Source organism: Pimephales promelas, chromosome 2, assembly GCF_988280905.1.
Source record: "Pimephales promelas chromosome 2, fPimPro1.hap1.1, whole genome shotgun sequence".
Lineage (NCBI taxonomy): Eukaryota > Metazoa > Chordata > Actinopteri > Cypriniformes > Leuciscidae > Pimephales > Pimephales promelas.
Genome location: NC_142770.1, coordinates 7,119,084 through 7,140,621, shown reverse-complemented (window position 1 = coordinate 7,140,621; position 21,538 = coordinate 7,119,084). Strand labels below are relative to the sequence as shown.

Here is a 21,538-nt window from a genome sequence, read left to right as displayed (position 1 = left end):
CGGCAAATAAATTGGTTTAATACATTGTCGAATTTTACTGTTTTTTTTACTTTTATCAGTTTACTTTTAAAACACTTTCATATTTAGTCAGTATTTTATCATGTCATATTAATTTTAGTCAAAGTAGCCTACATTTGACAAAAATACCTGTGATGATTGACTATTGGATTATTTCAAATGATCATATTCTTCCTACATTTTTCTTTCCCAAAAAACTATATTGATAATATTTTTGCTCTATTTATGTCAAATTCTTCAATACTGTTTAAAATAAAATAATTTATGTATCATTGTAATACGTATTTTTAATGATTAATGGCAACATTTTAAAAAACATAGTGTCGACGAAAATATAGCGAAAAAACCTGCAAAATATTAGCAATCTGCTATGTGAAAGTTAAAAATAATTAATCATTGTGATGCATATTTTTGATTATGGATGACAAAATAAAAAAGCCTTGTTGACAACAATACGACGAGAAAAATGCAATGTTTTAAAATCATTTATTTATCATTGTGATGAATGTTTTTCATTATCAATTACAATTTTAAACTGTTAATATTTTGTGGTGATTTAATGTCATCGTATTTTCATCAACACTGTTTTCATTATTTATCATTGTGATCCATTTTTTTTTTATCAATAACCCACAGACACGCACAAAAAAAAGCATTTTTTTTATTAGTTATTAATTTCACATATTGATGATATATCACATTGAATGGACTGTAAGTCGCTTTGGATAAAAGTAAATACAAATGAATGTTGTTGTTTTTTTTGAGAGGTATGAGCATCTGGACTTAGATTTGGAAAATTCATGAGGGGAAAAATTGTACAGAAACATCCTCGAGGGGAAAAGTTCACGCTCTCCACCTCTGGTTACAGTGCTACAGCCATCTGGAAATCACAGCACCTGTGCAATCAAATCCGTAACCCTTTCCCCTGCTCACCCAGAGGTCACTGACAAGGAAACCAGATTATTCGGATAGCACCGTAACCCTGGAAACCATCTAGCTCAGTTTGATTTGACGGGGGAGAGAATAACAGGCAATCCCAGGCCGAGGGCCGTGAACGGAGCGCGTCTGGCTCGCTGTGCTTCTGCGTGCTGAATATGAAGCAGCTCGGTATCTGCACTGCAGCCGTTTCTAGAGCAGGGTCAGCCCAACCCTTCCCATCAGCCCTGTCCGCACATGTGCAGACCTTTCCCTAATCTCCGCTCCGCTGCTGCTCTCTGGAGTCTCCTTACCGCACTGCCTCAAATCCAGTCGGATGGGATCTCACGCACTCGCACACGAGATTTATTCGATCTCCATTTTCTGTTAACCTTCCCACTAGAGTAGTCCGGCCAACAAAAAACAGAAAGAGGCAAAGGCTCGAGATTTGTTTTCCCGGCTGTCCTCATTTGGCACGGTGTCTTGGAACGGCGCAATTCCACCTGCAGAAAGGCCACCCTGAATCCCAGACATTCCCTGAGTTCAGATTCTCTTCGTTTGTTCATTTGAGAAGATAATGGCGTATTCGGTTTGCTTTGAGGCTGAAAAATATGCCCTGTTCATGACTAGCTCTTTTAAACTGAGGTGATCTAGTTGCATGGATTAAGCTAATATATTTTTTTTTTCCACCAAAGTCCGATTCATGCGGCATTATGGTAGGTTAAGAGGCTAAGCTATTTCAAGTACATTGGTTTCCTTAACATAGGGTGCTTACAGAGGGTTTGGCAACCAAAAGCATCTTTTTAAACCGATTGATGGGATGGACTGTACGTTTCTTGAATTTCGCTCGCGTTTTCCGTCTGCTGTAACGTTCACGTCTGATGAGGCTGTCTCTGTGCAGGTTGAATTGTAATCATTTCCCTTTCCCCCCAGTTGATATTTACGGGCCGGTTCTGTCTGTCATCCGAGTCTCAAGTCTCAAGAAGTAGGAAAACAGTTTTCATCAATGGCGGCTAGGCTAATGCAACAAACGATTATTTTGATAATCGAGTAATCTAACGATTATTAGAACGATTAATCGACTGAGCATCGATTGTTTTGTCGGCTAATCATTAAGTTTGGAACGATTATTCAGCTTTTTCAATTAGTTCAAACATTGAGTTATACATATTCTTACCATACTATTAAAAAAGAAAATCAGTTTCGCTTATAATAAATAAATAAACAGCCAAATAAACAGGTCATTCTCTAAGTTTTGAGATTTTGGTCCAACTCAAATCACATACAAATGCTCTCTAAGCATTGTTTAATAGGCCCACTGCTTTTCTTAGAACTGAAACAGAAAAACAGCATTGTTGGTTTTAAGTTTTGTGAAACTTTCCCAAACCTTGCTAGTTCGGATTCATAATTTGTGCTGTTTTTCTTTTATCGCAATAGCATTTGTAAGGGCTGCATTACACTCTAGCGCCACAGCGCCGTAGTGGTCAAATAGGGATATTGCACGCCCTTACATTAGGTCAAGTGAGATCAAACGACTACTCGACAACACATTTTTTCATTGTCGACTAATCGTTTCAGCCCTAATGGCGGCTGGAACAACCATTGGTCCTCATGGACAGTGGTTTTTGTACATTTGTTTTAACTATACTTAAAATTATGACATTCAGGGCTTGATATTTGGCCAATCACCAAATAAGTGTGGATTTCAGCAGTGGCGTGTAACGCAGTGGGCTAATTTGAGTTATTTTTTACTGTTTATTGTGCTTAAACTGTCAAATATACAAAAAAAAGAACGTAAAAATGCCGGTCTTGGCAAGTATTCTCGTAAACACAGTCAGTTATGTTTAAAGGGAACATAAACAGTTGAGAGAAAATGCATGTGTAACACTATAATGGATCTGTGCATCAAATATTAAAGTGACAGGAGCCTAATATTCCTGCTGCCAACTTATGAGATAATATTAAAGATATCTATATGGCAGTTTTTATCCATGGTATCCACTAGCCACAAAAAAGTTAATGTCAAGGCCTGATTACATTTGTAAACTCCTGAGCAAATTGAAGGATTTGAACGGTAATTCCTGGGTTTGTGGGTTAAATGATTAATTAAAAGAACTGGTTCATACATTTCATGAACAAACTGGTCCTTTTTAGTTAATTAAGAACATAAAACTCAACCAGTGAAGTCTGATCCATGACCAAATGATACTTTGACATCACTGGTTGCACTTTATGTTTTGGATTCACTAAAAAGAATCGCGAATCAACTGCATTGGTCGTGTTGCAAATTACGTGCAACCTGTGTAGACTCAAACTCAATAGAAAGATGTTTAGTTTTTTATTTTGGAATACAAAGATCTTGATATCACTTCTTTACACTTAATAGTTTGGCTGAATCTGGTGGTGCTATGCATTTGCAAGCTACCTGAAAAAAGAACCCGTTTCAGAAGAGTGAGCGATAGACCGTGACTCACTGTAAGAACAGCTGCTGTGAGTAACCTTTTCCAGACACATGCCCTCACGGAAGAACCATCTAGATAACAGGGGACTTACAGTTCTTCTGCTGGAACCTTTAACTGAATCGGCCACAGAACATCCTGCATGGCATTGATGGTCTGTTTGTCCCCTGCTTATGGTGCCTTAATCTGATTTTTGTCATTGACCAGAAGCTGGTGTCAAACGCCATTAGATTAACGATAAGAGAATGTTTTTTTTTTTTTGATCGGCCTAATTCAATTTGATCACTTTGGTTGCTAAGAGAGACTCTAACCTTTGCCTGTTTTTTTGCATTTTTTTTTTCCACCTGTTCTCGAGTTCACCTGCTCAAGGCTGCCGGTCGCCTGGGACAGTCATGCGTTTAAATTCTACATTGGCTAGTTAATCGTTTAGTGGTCTGGGCGGGAAGGATAGTTAGACATTTAGAATTGGTTTGCATTTAATTATGCCAAATATGGGGGGGAAAACACAATTGCAATATGAGAAATGTCTCTCAAAACGCTTCCTTGTACGCACAGTGTGTGGGATTCTTGGCTAAAACTCCTCTTAAATTTGCCCAAAACCAAGGTTAAAGTGTTGCACTTATGATGAATTTTTTGAAGGATTTAAAAGCAGAAATATGTAGTTAATTTTATAAAAGCACTTACATTACTTCTGTGTATTTGTTGAACCAGAAAAAAAAACATTTAAAGCAACACTATGCAGTTTTTTTTTTACCTTAAAGTTACACTGTGTAACTCTTTTAGTTTATTCTTAGCTAAAAACACTTAGTTCTTATTCCATTGAAAATACATACGGGTAAGGGGTTCTAATGTCGGTCGCCATGTTGCCCCTCCGTCTTGGAAGTACATTAGCCAAAGAGGGACATACCCGTTAATTCAAGCTTCGCCTTTCGCGTTTACGTTTGAGTTAACACTCATGGACGAGGTCGAACTGGAAGCCATGTTAATCTTGGACTACATTGGCCACCGTAGGAGTTAAAACGAAATCGGAATTGAGAGGAACACTGGATGGTCATATACCTTTTCACCGCTAGATGGGGGTAAAAATCACACAGTGTAGCTTTAACTGAATAGCTTCGGAGTTATTGCAATGGTTATGATTATTTTCGGGTTGAATAATCCCATAATCCCGCCATAATCCCAATAATAATATGGCGTTGTGTTTTATTAACTCTTTCCTCGCCATTGACAGACTTTTCCGGCTTTCTGTGTTTTCACTGTTATACGGTAGAGGGCGAGTATTGAATATCCGGATCAAAACACAGGAAAAAAAGTGCAGAAACAAGCGATAAAAGCATTGCTTATATATGTTGTAGTCTTTGAAAAAACATTCTCAGCTTTTTGTTCAATATGTAGCTTTTTTTTTACTAGAATAAACGGGTTGTTTTGTTTAAAAGCATAGGTTTTTTTTTCTTTATTTTCATATATAGCATGTTCAGATACTCAAACTAATTATTCGAGGGGCCATTAATTTTTTCAAAATGCTGGCGGTGGCTGAAAGTACAAAAAAAAATATTGTTCCATTCAATTAAATGTGTTAATATTATTAAATACTAATATTAAATGTTACCGACCATAAATAAGAAAATCGCAGATTCCAATTTTACATCACTACCAAAATTATTATGGATGTTCTTATTTGGCACAGCAAAACAGCTGATATGAGTTGGTGATTGGAAAAAAAAATACAATAAATGAAAAAATCACAGTAATTTTAGTGTTTATCCGGTTCCGTTTTATGGCAACAAATTTTATAACTACACAGAAAAGATTAGTGCATGTTTTTTTTTTATATAAATATTTAAATATTTAAAAAGTTAACCCATTGTTTGTCTTGTGGCCAATCAATGTGTATTTTAACTACTGCTGGGCAACGATTAATCGCGATTAATCACATCCAAAATAAAAGTTTGTGTTTACATAATACATATGCGTGTACTGCGTATAATTATTTTGTACATATAAATAAACACGCATGCATATATATATATTTAAGAAATATGTGCGTGTATAAATTGTATGTATATTTATACAAAATTTATATTATATTTAAATATTAATATTTTATATCTAAATAACACATTTTTCTTAAATATATACTCGCATGCGTGTCTATTTATATTTACAAAATAATTATTTGCAGAACACACACATGTATTATGTAAACACAGACTTTTATTTTGGATGCGATTAATCGCGATTAATCGTTGCCCTGCACTAATTTTAACATTTATGGATTGGCCTCATTCAGTTAGACGAGTGAAAATGACTTTTTGTGATAATAACCAACAAACTCTTTGCTTAAAATCATTTCGTTTTCACCTTACAAGTGCATGGGTTGAATTCATTGGACCAATTCTTAGACAAATGTGAAAATTACTCATTTCATATTGTATTTGATAATCCTTTGACGCAAAACCTGGCGCCCAACGCAGGGAGACCATAATACGATCCATGTGAATCCAATCCAATTGTGTTCAGAAAATGGCAATAGGAGTTTTTGTAGTCCTTTGAGTGACATGGACGCTCTGCCCTTGCTCATGTGTTTGCCGTTCAGGTGTTGTGGGATGTGTGTTCGTGACAGACACTCCCACAACTTGCCCAAGCAGGTCCACAACTCACTCCTGCACTTACTCATGTCCTCCGATCGATCGCTTGGGGTTCAATGAACTGAGATGTTCCTTCATATACGGATTCTTCAATTAAATTCACATTTATTTGTATAGCGCTTTTCACAATGCATATTGTTTCAAAGCAGCTTTACAGAAAATGAATGTGCCTAGAGTGATCAGAGGGTGACTAGCTTTGTCCAAGTTATCCAAATCACACAGTTAGCTAACAATGTGTTGATTTAAGGCAGAAACAATGACGAAATACATGTTTGTTTGGAAAAAAGTAGCATCGGTGCATGCGAGTCAGAGCCTGCTGAATCAAGACTTCCTTGTGAAATTAGGCTTAATTGTTTTTGCTTGTGAACTCAGTGGAATTTATGACACTGATACCGAATCACCTTTGCACTTCCTGTTCACCTGCATTGTGTAATCTGGTGCTATCTATCGGCGGCCTCGACGACTCTTCTGAGGCTTGTTTTTGTTTGTCGAGTTCTCGGACCGGTGAACCTTGAATGACGGGTCACCCGGACAGCGTGTTCGTCACATTTCTGGGTGTTTTCCAGGGCAAGGTTGCGTTGATGCCTTCAGCCGTGTTCCAGTGCTTTCTTTTTTTCCTTCCTTCCTTCCTTCCAACCACGTGACTCCGGCGCCTCGAGGCTTTCTTCCCTCCCGTATTTACGGGTTTGTTTTGTTTACATTTCTACACCTCCCCTCCCCCGACTTCCTCGCTCTGCCTCGGCTCTCGTAAGCCGCGCGCCTCTGAGCAAATCATCAGTAGCGTTTACAGTAAATCTTTTGAGGCCTGAGACATGCGAGAGCGGCCAAATATAGTAAAACGCCATCCAACTGCCCCAGCATGTATGTGTGAATGCATTAACGATGTTTTTATGGGGAATCCGCATGAGTTCTCAGTGAACACTGACCCGTGACCTCAGAGTGAATATAGGGAAGCGTGTTTATGACTCGTGTCGCTCACAGATGTCACTGGGGCTCAGCAATATAGCTAAAACAATTATGTCTCTATTTTTCAGCCTTTTGATGAGATAGTCAGTCTTGATATGTAAAGTATTTTAAATCTATTTGGAAACAAAGCGATTTGGGATTTAAGAGGCTAAAATATATTTTTTATTATATTGGTATTAATTTATACTATATGTGTGTGACTATGTCTTTTTGATTAATATTATATATTGTTGACCAAAAATACTTTTTTGATGTTAATATTAATATTGTATTGTAATATTCAAATATTTGGCAACAAAGGAAGATATTTATGATGAAGAAATCTCTTATTGTTAGTTATTTATACAATTAATAACATATCTGGTGTAATTATATATTTTTTACTAATATGAATTATTGTAGGCCAATAAATGCTATTAAATTATATTGTTAATATAGTATTAAGCAATGCCACATTGACACAGTCATATTTAGCCCAGCAAAACACCTGCGTATATATTGAATTTATTGACTTTTTTTTTTTTCATCGTTTCATATTTGGCTCAGAGCAACATTACATTTTTTGTCATGATTTTTTATTTATTTATTTTTTTTTTTGGACAAAATTAGTACACACACTCTAAACAATGCTGGGTTGTTTGAACCCAAATTTGGTTAAAATATGGACAAACCCAAATGTTGGGTTAAAAATGTAATTTCAAAATTTAACCCAAATTCAACTTTCATTTTTTTTAATTGCATTTTTAACCCAACATTTGGGTTCGTCCATATTTGACCCAAATTTGGGTTGAAACAACCCAGCATTGTTGAGTGTAGTTTTCAGGTTACCTGACGTATATTTGAAGGCCAGGATTTTTAAGAGACGGGTGTGTGGTTAGATAATTAAACCGTTATAATGCTAAATTAAATGCATAAACAAAACTTATACTGTTGAGCATGATTAAACGTATATGTTAGCGCATTATTTTTGATTGCTCGACATCAGATCCCACACAATGCTCATGAATGAAAGCGGGAGGGACTACAAAGGCCGCCGAGAGAAGATGTGTGTGTTTCCAGAGGGATCAACCTTGGGGAGACTGCTGTGGGGGAGGGAGGGGGGTTTGTGCAGGGTTACGCGGTCCGCAATCGCTGGCGTATGTGAGGAATGCTGTGAAAGTGGAGGCTGCGCCCGTCTGCATGCTCGCTCCTATGGCGCTCGCTTTGTGTCATTCGATTCCTAGCCAAGCTTAAAGACGTGTTAACGTGCGTGTGGAGAACGTCTGTACGTTTTAACGACTGCCTATCTGGACGTCTGCCCGTCTTAACGACTGCACGTCTTAACGTCTGGAGCTATCTCCATTCAGCTTTTTTTTATTATTCAGGCAATGGCGATCCGTCTTAAGTTCTGGTTTTCTATCGTTGTTAGGACTATGTTGTAGCCTAGCTCATTTCGTTTTCATATAAGGGGGCCAAGTATTTTTTTATTATGATCTGAAAAACAGACTTCTCACCAAAACAACGTAGGCCTATTATTACTCAAGTAGATAGTCCATCATACAAACTAGACCACAGCATTATAAATATAATAATGTTTCAATCTTTCGTTTTGTGTAATAAAGCATATCCTAGCATAGCCTATCTTTCTGACAGGCCGAGGGTGAACCAAGACGCTCTTCCCATTTAAAAACAAGTTTCAAGTTACTTTTCACGTGACTGTCCGCTCAATATCCACTCTTTGCCAGTTTCACATTTGTCTAAATATTACAATAGGCTTTTGTTATTTAATTTTCATTTATGTTGATTATGAACAGTGAACAGCATGAGTAAGAGCAACATATAGGATGCGATATGACGGGAGACAAGTGGGTCAGACATGATTTTGACCACTTCATTAACTTTTGTTTTGTAGAAAGACTTTCTTTAAAGTGAATTTCGTTTTGTATCAATTATGCACGAGCATGCATGGGAATAGGCTATGGCTAATAATAATACAAAAAATACAGATATAGTAGAGTGGCAGTGGGTGGAATTATATTCTAAAATTCTATGTTATAAAAAAAATCGTTATAACGAGTTGTAGCCTAAATCCCGAAATAAAGGAGCTCGGCCAAACAAATATGAAACCACTAAAAATAAATATAAAACCGCCAGTAGATGGCGGCAAGGCACTGTTCTATTGACATTACTGGTTAATGTTCAAACTATTCTTTCAAAAAAACAAAAAACAAAGAGGCTATATATTTAATATCCACACAACTACTACTTTAAGACAATTGCAATTGTTCTGCTGTGGTGATGTTTGGAACAATTTTTTTTTTTTTTTATTGTGTGAAATGTCATTACCATATAGTTTATTTACAGGCATTCTGGTTTTCTAATGATTTTTTCAAAAGCTAAAGACTGCTCATTACAGAAATATTAAAATAAATATTTACAAATGTGTTTTTTACTTGGTATTTTTTTCTCAACTTTTGGTCTCAATTGGCAGTTAATTTTCATATATTGCGGGTTGATATTTTCCTAATTATGTTACCCAGTTAAACATAATGTGAATTTAAAGTGACTGCGTTATACGTAAATTGAAATATAGCTAGCCTAAATATATATGCTGTTGTTGGTTCCAATGACATGCTACATTTTAATGTTTTAATGACAGCAAGCATTTCTTGGCTATAAATTTTGCATTTCACCAATGAAAGGTAAAGCATTAAATCAACCAATGATCAACCAGTTCTCTGAAGTAGCTCAGAGGTGCATCTCATGAAGCTTCATCTGGATATCTGGGAAATACTGAACAAGTACAATTTCATATCGACAACATCAATAAGCATTTTGAATATCTTGTTTGTGAGCAAATACACAAGGACTATTCAATGGTACTGATATGTTCATTGACATAAATACCACTTTTGAGAGATGAACTAAGGATTTGAGGAGGTGCAGGCTTTTGCAGGCAATCCATGGACTGCTATTAATTATTTTAAGAAATGCATTTACTGGTTTGCAAAACTTAAGGATGATTCAAGAAACTACCAAAGTGACTGAGAAAAACTGTAAAATGACATTGAAGGCAGTATGTGCAAAGGGATTTAGTGAATGGATGAACATGATTTCATGAAGTACAATGTTCCTGAATCAACATCCTTTTTGATCATTAAACAATATTACTACAACTAGATTTGAGGAATAAGTTTACAGTTAATGTTAATTTTCAGGATAGCTATAACCAGCAGTGTGAGGTTTACACAGCCTAAATGTTTGATTGTCGGCTATAGACAATTTATTTATTATCAGAGGAGTTTTCGCAGGAGTTCCATCAGTCGCTAAATAAAAAGAGCATACTTTGTTCTCTTTCTTTATAATCTATTCACACTTTAAATAAAATAGTTTTGTTTGTCATAAAGGAAAGACAGAGTGAATCCAAACTGTTCTGTGGGTCAGTAATTTCCTATTTAGAAAGTGGAGATGGTCAAATAAATGCTGCTCTGCTGCCACCTACTGATTAAAGTGTTCATCTCATCTTTTAAAGTGTTTGTTTTTCCTGCAGGTGAAAACTATGCAGCGTTTGCTCCTCTTACTGTATTTATATGGGCTGTCAACTGTTTTGCCTGACTTGGGCAAGATTTTTGTATGCTCTCAACGGTAGCAAAAAATGTGTAGTATGACTAGACGACATTTATAGGCTTTATAAAAACTTTAGTGTTGTAGCATATTAAATAGTACATTTATGTTAAAACATTTTTAATTTGAATGATTAATTACTTGTTCAGAATAAGAATAGCAGTAGCCTGATCCAAGCAATCTCACAGGCTAACTAATTTTAGTTTAAAATCCAATAAACTCTAAAATGGTTTCTGAATTAATTAATGCTGGATGCAGCATGAGTGAACTCGAGGCATGCAGACTGTTGCTGGCTTGCTGCAGAGCATTAACACACTAATATATAATGATAAGACTCAGTTTTTCTGAATTTTTTTAGCCCATTTTATTTTTTTATCTCTGAAGATCGAATAATCAAAATACATGCCATAGACTTTTATTAAAAAGTTACATCTATCATTGGGATACCAAATGTATGGTACATTACCAGACATTCAGCATTATAAAAATAAGTGTATCATAGTCCTACATAAAATGTGCCAACATAAGTCTTGTTTGTAAACTTAGATTGTGGCAGACGTGCAGACGTGCAGACGTTCAGACGTGCAGACGTTCAGACGTTCAGACGGGCAGACGTGCAGACGGGCAGACGTGCAGACGTAATCCACACGTTAAACTTTTAACGTGACTCCGCCGTGACGTCTGCATAGATCAACAGCTACACGTTATTGACGCGTCTACGTGACGTGATATTTGCGTGTACGTCTCCATATAAAACAAATGGAGACGTACACGCACGTATTCACGTGTGTTATCTGTCTTGCTTGTCAGTCTCGTCGCCGAATGGAACATTCCGAGCGCCATAGCTCCTGCCTGTCCTCGTGTATTCCCTCCGCATCCGTCTGCCGCCTGTCTGCCGGCGTGTCGGGGGTTAACGCTGGGCGGATCTCTCTCTCTGTTGGAAGAGGCCATTGAATGGCTGCTTTCCACGGACAGCAAAAACATTGGTTAAGGGTGAGGGCGGATCTGAGGCTGTTGTGGAAACATGGACTGGAGCGTTGGATTGGATCTGGAGTCGGATTAACGGTTTTGGCATGCGTGAACATGGTTGGGCCTTGGAAGCAGACAGTGGTCTTTATGTTTTACGTGTAAAATTAGTCTTTGATTTTTACTAATGAAAATTATTGGCCAAAAATAATAAACATAATTAAGTTTTCATGATTTAAAAATGGAGACCAACCTTATTAATCATTCCTTTTTTAAATCTGATTAAAATTTTAAATCACTAGCAAAATTGTTATATTAATTACCAAATAATTATATAGATATTTTATACAGTAGTCAACATTTGAAGTGCATCAAAAACGTTAATCAAAGTTGTCCTAAGACAAGAACGGGTATTGTTCAAAATTCACGTATAACTTTGATGAAATATTTTTATCCAAATGTTGACTACTGTATTATAATATATATAATCATGTATAGTATTAAGGAATATAATATATTATTATAAATAATATTATGTATTTCTAATAATTTTATTTATAGGTAGCTTATTATTACTATTAATACACAAGCATAATTTATTAACATATATATATATATATATAATAAAATAAAAATGCCACATGTGATCTAATTTTTTTTGTGTCATTCTTTTTTTAAATCAGATTTTAAATTAATATAGAGAAAAAAAATGTAACAAAATGAATCAGACAGTTTTAGTTTATTCATTATTATTATTATTCATTGTTATTCATGCAATTATTCCTACACATCCCTGGTTTGCTGATATTAAGTTTCCTGACATATTTTTGAAGGCCAGGATTTTGGTTTGTGGTTATAATGCCAGACAGTCTTTTAATATGCTTGTTAATACGCCCCAGATTGACATATTTTGCTAAATTTCAGGAAATCCGACTTTTTGTTTTTCTTTTATTCTTCTTTTTTCTGCTTCTCATCCGTTTTGAATGCGTTCTAGATTTGAATGCCCCCCACCCCCCATAATCCCCGTCACCTTTCGGGTGCCCCATCATATTTCATTCAGGCAGTGATATGGTCCGCCCCGTCGCTGACAGGCAGAAGGGTCCATGTTGTTTTGCTCCTGTGGGAAGGCCCAGTGTCACATGATGGAGTGTTTTATGGCACTAATGAAGTCCAACAGATTTGCCCCTGCGCTGTAACCTGGAAGGCCGGCTGTGTCCGACATCTCCGCCGAACTCGTGTCAGGATCAGGATGAATGTAATGACGGGTTGCAATTGAAACGCTGTCCTGCGTGTTTATAATCTTAAATGGGGCTTTTATATAAATGTGGTTATGTTTCATTGTATTATTTGAAATTTATTAAATAAAATTCACTAAACATTTATGGAATCTTGACTTGCACACTACTGTTTTTGTTTTTATTAATAATTAAAAATATTTTGACATGTTTAATTGAATTTTGTATTATTAATCATTTTTTATATTAAAAACATTTCTATATTTTCCATAATGTATACCGGACAATATTTTCTTTAAAAAAAATAGTGTAGGGAACAAATATTACATTTCTGCTCCGATTCAACATACTAGAAATTGAAAGTCAAGTGCATTGCATTATGGGAAACAGCAAAAGGGTGAGCTGTTTGTATCTTGCACATTTTTTTCAAATGTATTGTACCAGCAGATACTGTTGTTGCGTGCTCTTCTTGACATGTTTCTGGAACACTTTGTTGTGGTCTAGCAGTGCGAGTGTGAGACGAGGAAGATGACTTGCAGACTGCTGTATTCATTTATTTTCGCACCCTGCAATGCACAAGCTTCACTTCCAGATGGCCCCGCGGCCAAACACGACTCTGAATCACTTCCTTCCTGCTGAATAAAGGCTCACAATGATGCGACTGACCTCAGATCCACTTTTTGTGGATCTTAATCACGTTTGTTTTCATTAACGTGATGTTGCGGTCAACATATGTTGTTTATTTGAGCCCAAAAATCAAGAAATAATGCTTTTCTTAAGGCAGTACCAGTGAATGGGTTACAAATACTAATAGATATTGCCATGCTTTCCCAGTTGATGTTTAAATTTGCTAATGAGGCATTATCTAACGTTGAACACTGGGTAAAGCCAAAGGGTTTTTACAGAGGTTATCACTAGTGGCTTGATTTTATTATTGCCATTGGCCATTAAGTGTCAGAAGTGGGCTTTTATTTTGACAGTGCCTGAACCAGTCCCTTTAAGGCAAGTCATTTCACTCAGCGGCCATCTTTGAAAATGCCTCGCTGCAGCTATTTCAGTCATGCGAGTACAGCTCCTAAATTTCTTCAATTTGTAAATCTGACAAAAACTGTCATAAATTTGGTTTCTAAATGCTCAAGTCATGCTGGCTGGACCAGCAAATACGCATGTGCAGTCCTGAGCGAGCGTTCTCAATATCCGTTCTTAAGCGGTCTTGCGTCCTTGTGTTCTCGTACTATGTCACCAACTCATCAACACAAGTACAGAGGACTCATTGAAGATATCTGGATGTGTTCTTGATATCGAGGATGCATCGAAAACAGAAATGATAGAATCGATCCGTTTCGAAATCCCAGAAGACACTGCGGGCGGTCGATGTACGGAAGCCTGCAAGCTTTTTATCTTCTCGTTCTCACTTAAAGGAGTAGTTCACTTTTCAAAAAACTTTTGCTGATAATTTACTCGCCCCCATGTCATCCAAGACGTCCATGTCTTTCTTTCTTCAGTCGAAAAGAAATTAAGGTTATTGATGAAAACATTCCAGGATTTTCTCCATATAATGGACTTCAATGGGGTCCAAACGACAGTTTCAGTCCCAACTGTTCAAAGGGCTTTAAACGACACCAGACGATGAATAAGGGTCTTATCAAGCGAAATGATATAAAAAAATAAATAAATAAAGTTTTAGTTTTATAAGCACAAATGCTCGCCTTGCTCTGTTCTGTGATGTACATTCGTGACTCTCCTGTTCAAACTCGTTCATCAAAATGAACGAATCTTTTTTTCAAGTCATGACTCGAAGAGTCCTAGATAAGACCCTTATTCATCGTCTGGAGTCGTTTAAAGCCCTTTGAAGCTGCACTGAAACTCTCATTTGGACCTTGAACCGTTTGGTTCCCATTGAAGTCCATTATATGGAGAAAAATCCTGGAATGTTTTCATCAAAAACCTTAATTTCTTTTCGACTGAAGAAAGAAAGACGTGGACATCTTGGATGACATGGGGGCGAGTAAATTATCAGCAAAAGTGAACTACTCCTTTAAACAAATGTATTGTGGCTAAAATCTACAGATGCACAAAGATAAAGTGCAATAAAATACTAGTGTATTTTGGGATGTTTTCTTTCTACTAGGTTTAAACATGTTATGGAAAGCCCAATATCTCTGACCAGTCCACGAAAAGTGAATCTAATACGTTATCTTTGTTCTTTTCTCCCTTTTTCCCATCACAGTTTGTCCTTCCGAATGTGCCCACGGTGCCTGTACCCCCCATAAGGAGTGCTGTCACGATCAGTGTCTGGGCGGCTGCTCTTTGCCAGGGAACGCAACCAAATGCGTAGCTTGTCGCAACTTCCTGTTCGGCGAGGCGTGCGTGGACCGTTGCCCGCTGGGATACTACACCTTCAAGGGATGGCGCTGCGTGTCCTTAAAATTCTGCCAGGAGCTCCACAACCAGTGCAAGGGCAAGAGCGGCGACTGCCACGAATACGTCATCCACAACGGGGCCTGTATCCCAGAATGCCCGTCTGGATACACCACCATGAACTCCACCACGTACGTACCGGCTTTTTGCTTTTTTTTTCCCCAACTGTAAAACAGCAATACACTTTACAACTCAAATTAGATTTTGCTCCGATTTCGACTCGAGTTCACGAGGAACAGAGACTTTTCTGTAGCACAGAATGAGATTCAGGAGCTCTGAGGTAGATGAATAAATCACAAGAGAAGACGGAGCTGAATTATACGGCCGAGACGAGGAGACGCCTTTGTCCACGGCAGGGTATATATCAGGGAATTTTTACAGCAAGAATCAGTCTAGTGTTCAGAAATGAAGTTCACAGGTCATATTTCACTGTGAAATCACAAGGAAAGTCAGAAATAATGTTCTGAATTTTAAAGAAAATGAATCTAAATTTTATTGGCGCAGTTGTTGTGTATATATATAATAAAAAAATTATAATTCAATTATATTTGATTTTTTGATTTTAAAAAAATTTAATTAACATTTGCTTACTGTTATGAATTAAAAAACATATGCATTAATAAAATAAGAATTACCATTAAGAATAACTACAAAAAACCCAATAAAATAAAGTACAAAATAAAAGTAAATAGAATTCAAGCATCCGTCACATTTTCTCTCAATTTTTGCTTGCGTAATGTATCCAGACATTTTATTTTATTGGGTTTTATTCTCAATGGTAATTCTTTCATACATTTCTAAATTTCTAACAGTAAACAAATGTAAATTTAATTTTTAAAATTAAAAATCAAATATGATTGAATTATAATGTTATATCATTATTAATAAAGTAAAGGATTAATTTATTTAAAATAATTGTGAAAAAAATAAGTAAAATGACTTAAATATTTTTGGCATTTACATTATTTTCATGACGATTTCATCAACACATTTTTACTCTATTATTAATGGTGATTTGCATTACTGTGTAATTAATTTATTAAAATCAATTAAATGATTGAATTGTTAAAATTGTAAATTATTAAAAAATAATTTAAATGTGGAAAATGAGGAAATTGTCGCTTAATTGTCATGAAAATATTAAATAATTTAAAAGAAAATGAAGCAAAAATATTTTCTATAAAACTGATGTTTTTGGTAGATTTTGTGAGATATTATTTCCCCCCCCTTTTATATAAATGACTGAATCATGTGCTTCAGGCATGAAGCTGCAGTTCCTGGTTAAGGCTGTGATTTTGTTTTTGGTCGTTTAGCAAATTAACGAACCGGTTGTCACGCTCAACTTGAGCGGGAGAAGATATAACTGTTCTGGAAGTATCATAACATCGTTTAGTCTTTTCGTCAGTCACGGTAAATTGAAAACGAGCAGATTATAATGGCCGGTGTCAAAGTGTTAAGAGCGCGATAAAATGCCACCCTGATTATTCCATCAGTCATTTGCAATCCGGCGGGATTTGTCAAGCCAAGGGGAAGTATAATGAGCCAAACCAAAACAACATTGCGTGTCGGAAAGCGACATTAGCGGCCTTTTTTTCTTAGCCTGAGTCTGTTTGGCTGGCCCGGGAATGTCCGGAAGCTCCCGCACGTCCAGCTTCATGTGTGGGAATTATTAACGCACAAATAAACAGAGAATTAACACTGCGAACGGGACTGAAGCGCAGCCTCGCGGGAACAATGGCAGCCTTTGTTTGCGTTCACTGGGGTCTCGGGGCCTTTTAAAAGGTGGCCTTTGGCTTCCTTTGTCTCCACGTCGGAGCGCTGCAGTCGTGGAAGCTTGATGAGATCTCGGTTTTCCAGGAATTTTGTTTGGAAGTGACGTCGCTTGTTTTTCTCGTCCGGCCACCTTTCGCCTTTGTGGGAGGCAGTCATGCGGCTGTAGGTCCCGTTTCATAACAGCGAACCCCGTCCTTCCCTGTTATTCTCCAAATGAGAAGCAAAATTCACTGGCAACTGGACGTAATATGAAGGGGTTAAAATGCACAATTCACTCGGAATCTGTGTGTGTGGAACTCCATAACTGGAAGGGGGATTAAAGAGTGGGATTATGTGCTTAATAAACCTGAGAGAGAGAACACTACTCGCTTGCAAATGATCTGATGTGCTCCGTTAGATTAGCTCAGTTAGCTCTGAATATTATTTCATTGTTGCGAACAAAACTGTGCACTAAAATGGTTAAAGTTTCCTCCCCAGTATGCAATGGTGTCACAATACCAAACTACTGCACTTTAACATTAAGTACAATCGCCGATTCTTTTGAATCCAAGTAGTGAATTGTGTAATCGGATTCCTGAATGACTCTTATGAGCCGATTCTTTTTAGTGAATCAAACACATACAATGAGACTAGTGTAATCTGATTCCTGAATGACTCTTATGAGCCGATTCTTTTTAGTGAATCAAACACATACAATGCGACAATCTCCGATTCTTTTGAATCCAAATAGTGACTGGTGTAATCTGATTCCTGAATGACTCTTATGAGCCGATTCTTTTTAGTGAATCTAACACATACAATGAGACTAGTGTAATCTGATTCCTGAATGACTCTTATGAGCCGATTCTTTTTAGTGAATCAAACACATACAATGCGACTAGTGTAATCTGATTCCTCAAAATGACTCTTATTAGCGGATTCTTTTTAGCGAATCAAACACAAACAGTGCGACTAGTGTAATCTGATTCCCGAATGACTCTTATGAGCCGATTCTTTTTAGTGAATCAAACACATACAATGCGACAATCTCCGATTCTTTTGAATCCAAATAGTGACTGGTGTAATCTGATTCCTGAATGACTCTTATGAGCCGATTCTTTTTAGTGAATCAAACACATACAATGAGACTAGTGTAATCTGATTCCTGAATGACTCTTATGAGCCGATTCGTTTTAGCAAATCAAACACATACAATGCGACTAGTGTAATCCGATTCCTCAAAATGACTCTTATTAGCAGATTCTTATTAGCGAATCAAACACATACAATGCGACTAGTGTAATCTGATTGCTGAATGACTCTTATGAGCCGATTCTTTTTAGTGAATCAAACACATACAATGCGACAATCCTCGATTCTTTTGAATCCAAATAGTGACTGGTGTAATCCGATTCCTGAATGACTCTTATGAGCCGATTCTTTTTAGTGAATCAAACACATACAATGAGACTAGTGTAATCTGATTCCTGAATGACTCTTATGAGCCGATTCTTTTTAGTGAATCAAACACATACAATGCGACTAGTGTAATCTGATTCCTCAAAATGACTCTTATTAGCGGATTCTTTTTAGCGAATCAAACACAAACAGTGCGACTAGTGTAATCTGATTCCCGAATGACTCTTATGAGCCGATTCTTTTTAGTGAATCAAACACATACAATGCGACAATCTCCGATTCTTTTGAATCCAAATAGTGACTGGTGTAATCTGATTCCTGAATGACTCTTATGAGCCGATTCTTTTTAGTGAATCAAACACATACAATGAGACTAGTGTAATCTGATTCCTGAATGACTCTTATGAGCCGATTCGTTTTAGCAAATCAAACACATACAATGCGACTAGTGTAATCCGATTCCTCAAAATGACTCTTATTAGCAGATTCTTATTAGCGAATCAAACACATACAATGCGACTAGTGTAATCTGATTGCTGAATGACTCTTATGAGCCGATTCTTTTTAGTGAATCAAACACATACAATGCGACAATCCTCGATTCTTTTGAATCCAAATAGTGACTGATGTAATCTGATTCCTGAATGACTCTTATGAGCCGATTCTTTTTAGTGAATCAAACACATACAATGAGACTAGTGTAATCTGATTCCTGAATGACTCTTATGAGCCGATTCTTTTTAGCAAATCAAACACATACAATGCGACTAGTGTAATCCAATTCCTCAAAATGACTCTTATTAGCAGATTCTTATTAGCGAATCAAACACATACAATGCGACTAGTGTAATCTGATTCCTGAATGACTCTTATGAGCCGATTCTTTTTAGCGAATCAAACACATACAATGCGACTAGTGTAATCTGATTCCTGAATGACTCTTATGAGCCGATTCTTTTTAGCGAATCAAACACATACAATGCGACTAGTGTAATCTGATTCCTGAATGACTCTTATGAGCCGATTCTTTTTAGCGAATCAAACACATACAATGCGACTAGTGTAATCTGATTCCTGAATGACTCTTATGAGCCGATTTTTTTTAGCGAATCAAACACATAAAGTGCGACTAGTGTAATCTGATTCCTCAAAATGACTCTTATTAGCAGATTCTTTGAATCCAGACATAAAGCCCTGTTTACATCTGTTATCAAGATGCATTTTGGTCGATCGGATCACAAGTAGACGAGGGAGACACATTCCTGTTTACACATGGTGTTTTAATCCGGCTCTTTTGTCCACTTTCAACCCTGTTTCTTCGAGGGGAGGATCCATGGGTGGGTAAATGTATGGGTGTTTTTTCAGATCTTTCAATCTAATGGACACATTTACATATGAATGCGCCCGGAGACGACTGAAAAACACAGAGAGCAGCAGCATGCTGTTCGTTTTCTCACACAAACCGCTCGTTTCGTGTCTTAGGCCATCAATGTGCACTTACATTTACGAGTCATTAAATCATGTTTAATTTGGACTTCTCTGTGCATGCTCTTTGAGGTGGTGACCATAGACCTCCATTATATGACTGGCAGACAAGAACGGTTTGACCTAAAAATATCAAAATTGAAAATACTGCTGAAACAAACACACCTACACCTTGGATGCCCTTGAGGTACGCTAAAACATATCAAAAATTTATTTCAAAGTGAACTATCCCTTTAAGTCCAAAATTTTTTTATTTTTTTGAAGTGCAATGAATATTTTAGGCCAATTATTTGATTGCATTTATGCACCTAAAAAATATGTATGTGTAAATGTACACATGTAAAAGATATATATATATATATATATATATGTACAGTATGTGTGTGTTTATACATACGTTTTTGTTTTGTGCCGGCATTCTTGACCTGTTTTTTTGTGTAAAGTCGAATATGAAAGCTCTAAATTAATTTGGAAAAATAGCAGTAAATTCCTCTCCCACCCATTGCTGCATTTTAGCGATTTGAGTGCGATTACATAACGTTACTCTCTCTTGTTTTGTCAAAAAGTGATCAAATTAAGCAGCAGAATTATACAGATCAGCTGCGTCGCAGGGATTCATTACGCGATTATTTCTTTCAGTGCATTTGCCCATTCTTGCATCAAAAGGCCTCATCTTTATATGGGTGTTTGCCGTGATGTGGAGCTTGCATACTTCAAGGCCAACACAACTATCTGTGGTATTTTGTTTTTTTCTCCGTGGGATTGTTTTCACGTTTGCCCTCAGTGGCCTTTTCAATTCAGATGCATTGCAGCATTACAGCTTGAATGGAGCCCACGATACCGTTACACCGCGTTTGGGATCGTTCCAAACACAACAACAGCGCAGGTGACATGATGAGGGAACAATATGTTTGGGCAATCGTAAAAAGACGTGCCAGCTGGTGACATCATGGCGAATGCATTTGTAAAGCAACAGCCAGACCGTGTCTTTGCTCTTAATTAAAAACATGGCTGTCATGCTGTCATCAGGTTGAACTGCACGCCATGTGCCGGTCGATGTCCCAAACTGTGTACGGGGGTGAAGACTGTGGACTCGGTCATGGCAGCTCAGGCTCTGCGGGGCTGTACGGTCCTCAACGGCAGTCTGATGATCAAGATCAGCGGAGGAAGTGAGTATCGGACACTTTGAATACGCATATTCATTGCATTTACGCACATGAATCTTGAATCTTTTGCACTTTTTTTTCTGTTTTAATTTATTATTCATTATTAAAAAATAACAAATAGCAATTAATAAAGAATAATATAATATAATATAACATTTAAATAAATAAAAAATATAAATTGGACTACAGAATATAAAAATAAATGGCTTATAATTATTCTATTTTTGTCTATTTTTTAATAATAATGAATCCAAATACACAAATATTTTTTTTAAAAAAATGCAATTTAAAAATAAAAATACAGTTTATTTATAATTTTATATATTTATAAGGATATAATGTTACATGACGTTTTAAATGAATTCATTCTAAAAACATTATAAAAAAAATGATAAAAACATAAAATATTTATCCTAACTAGACAGCTGAAAATGAAATTAAATGTATGTAAAAATTAAATCTAAATATGTAAAATATTTATAGTT

The 21,538-nt window shown here is 36.5% G+C and overlaps 1 protein-coding gene across 1 annotated transcript in view; it reads left to right on the top strand.

Annotated features, from left to right (window-relative positions):
• The window catches only part of insrb (insulin receptor b), an 89,734-nt gene that overhangs the window by 52,795 nt on the left and 15,401 nt on the right, over positions 1 to 21,538 (top strand). The window contains exons 3-4 of the mRNA XM_089134140.1: positions 15,041 to 15,362; positions 20,917 to 21,056. Coding sequence (XP_088990266.1) covers positions 15,041 to 15,362; positions 20,917 to 21,056 — 462 coding nt within the window. The remainder of the gene's footprint in view (positions 1 to 15,040; positions 15,363 to 20,916; positions 21,057 to 21,538) is intronic.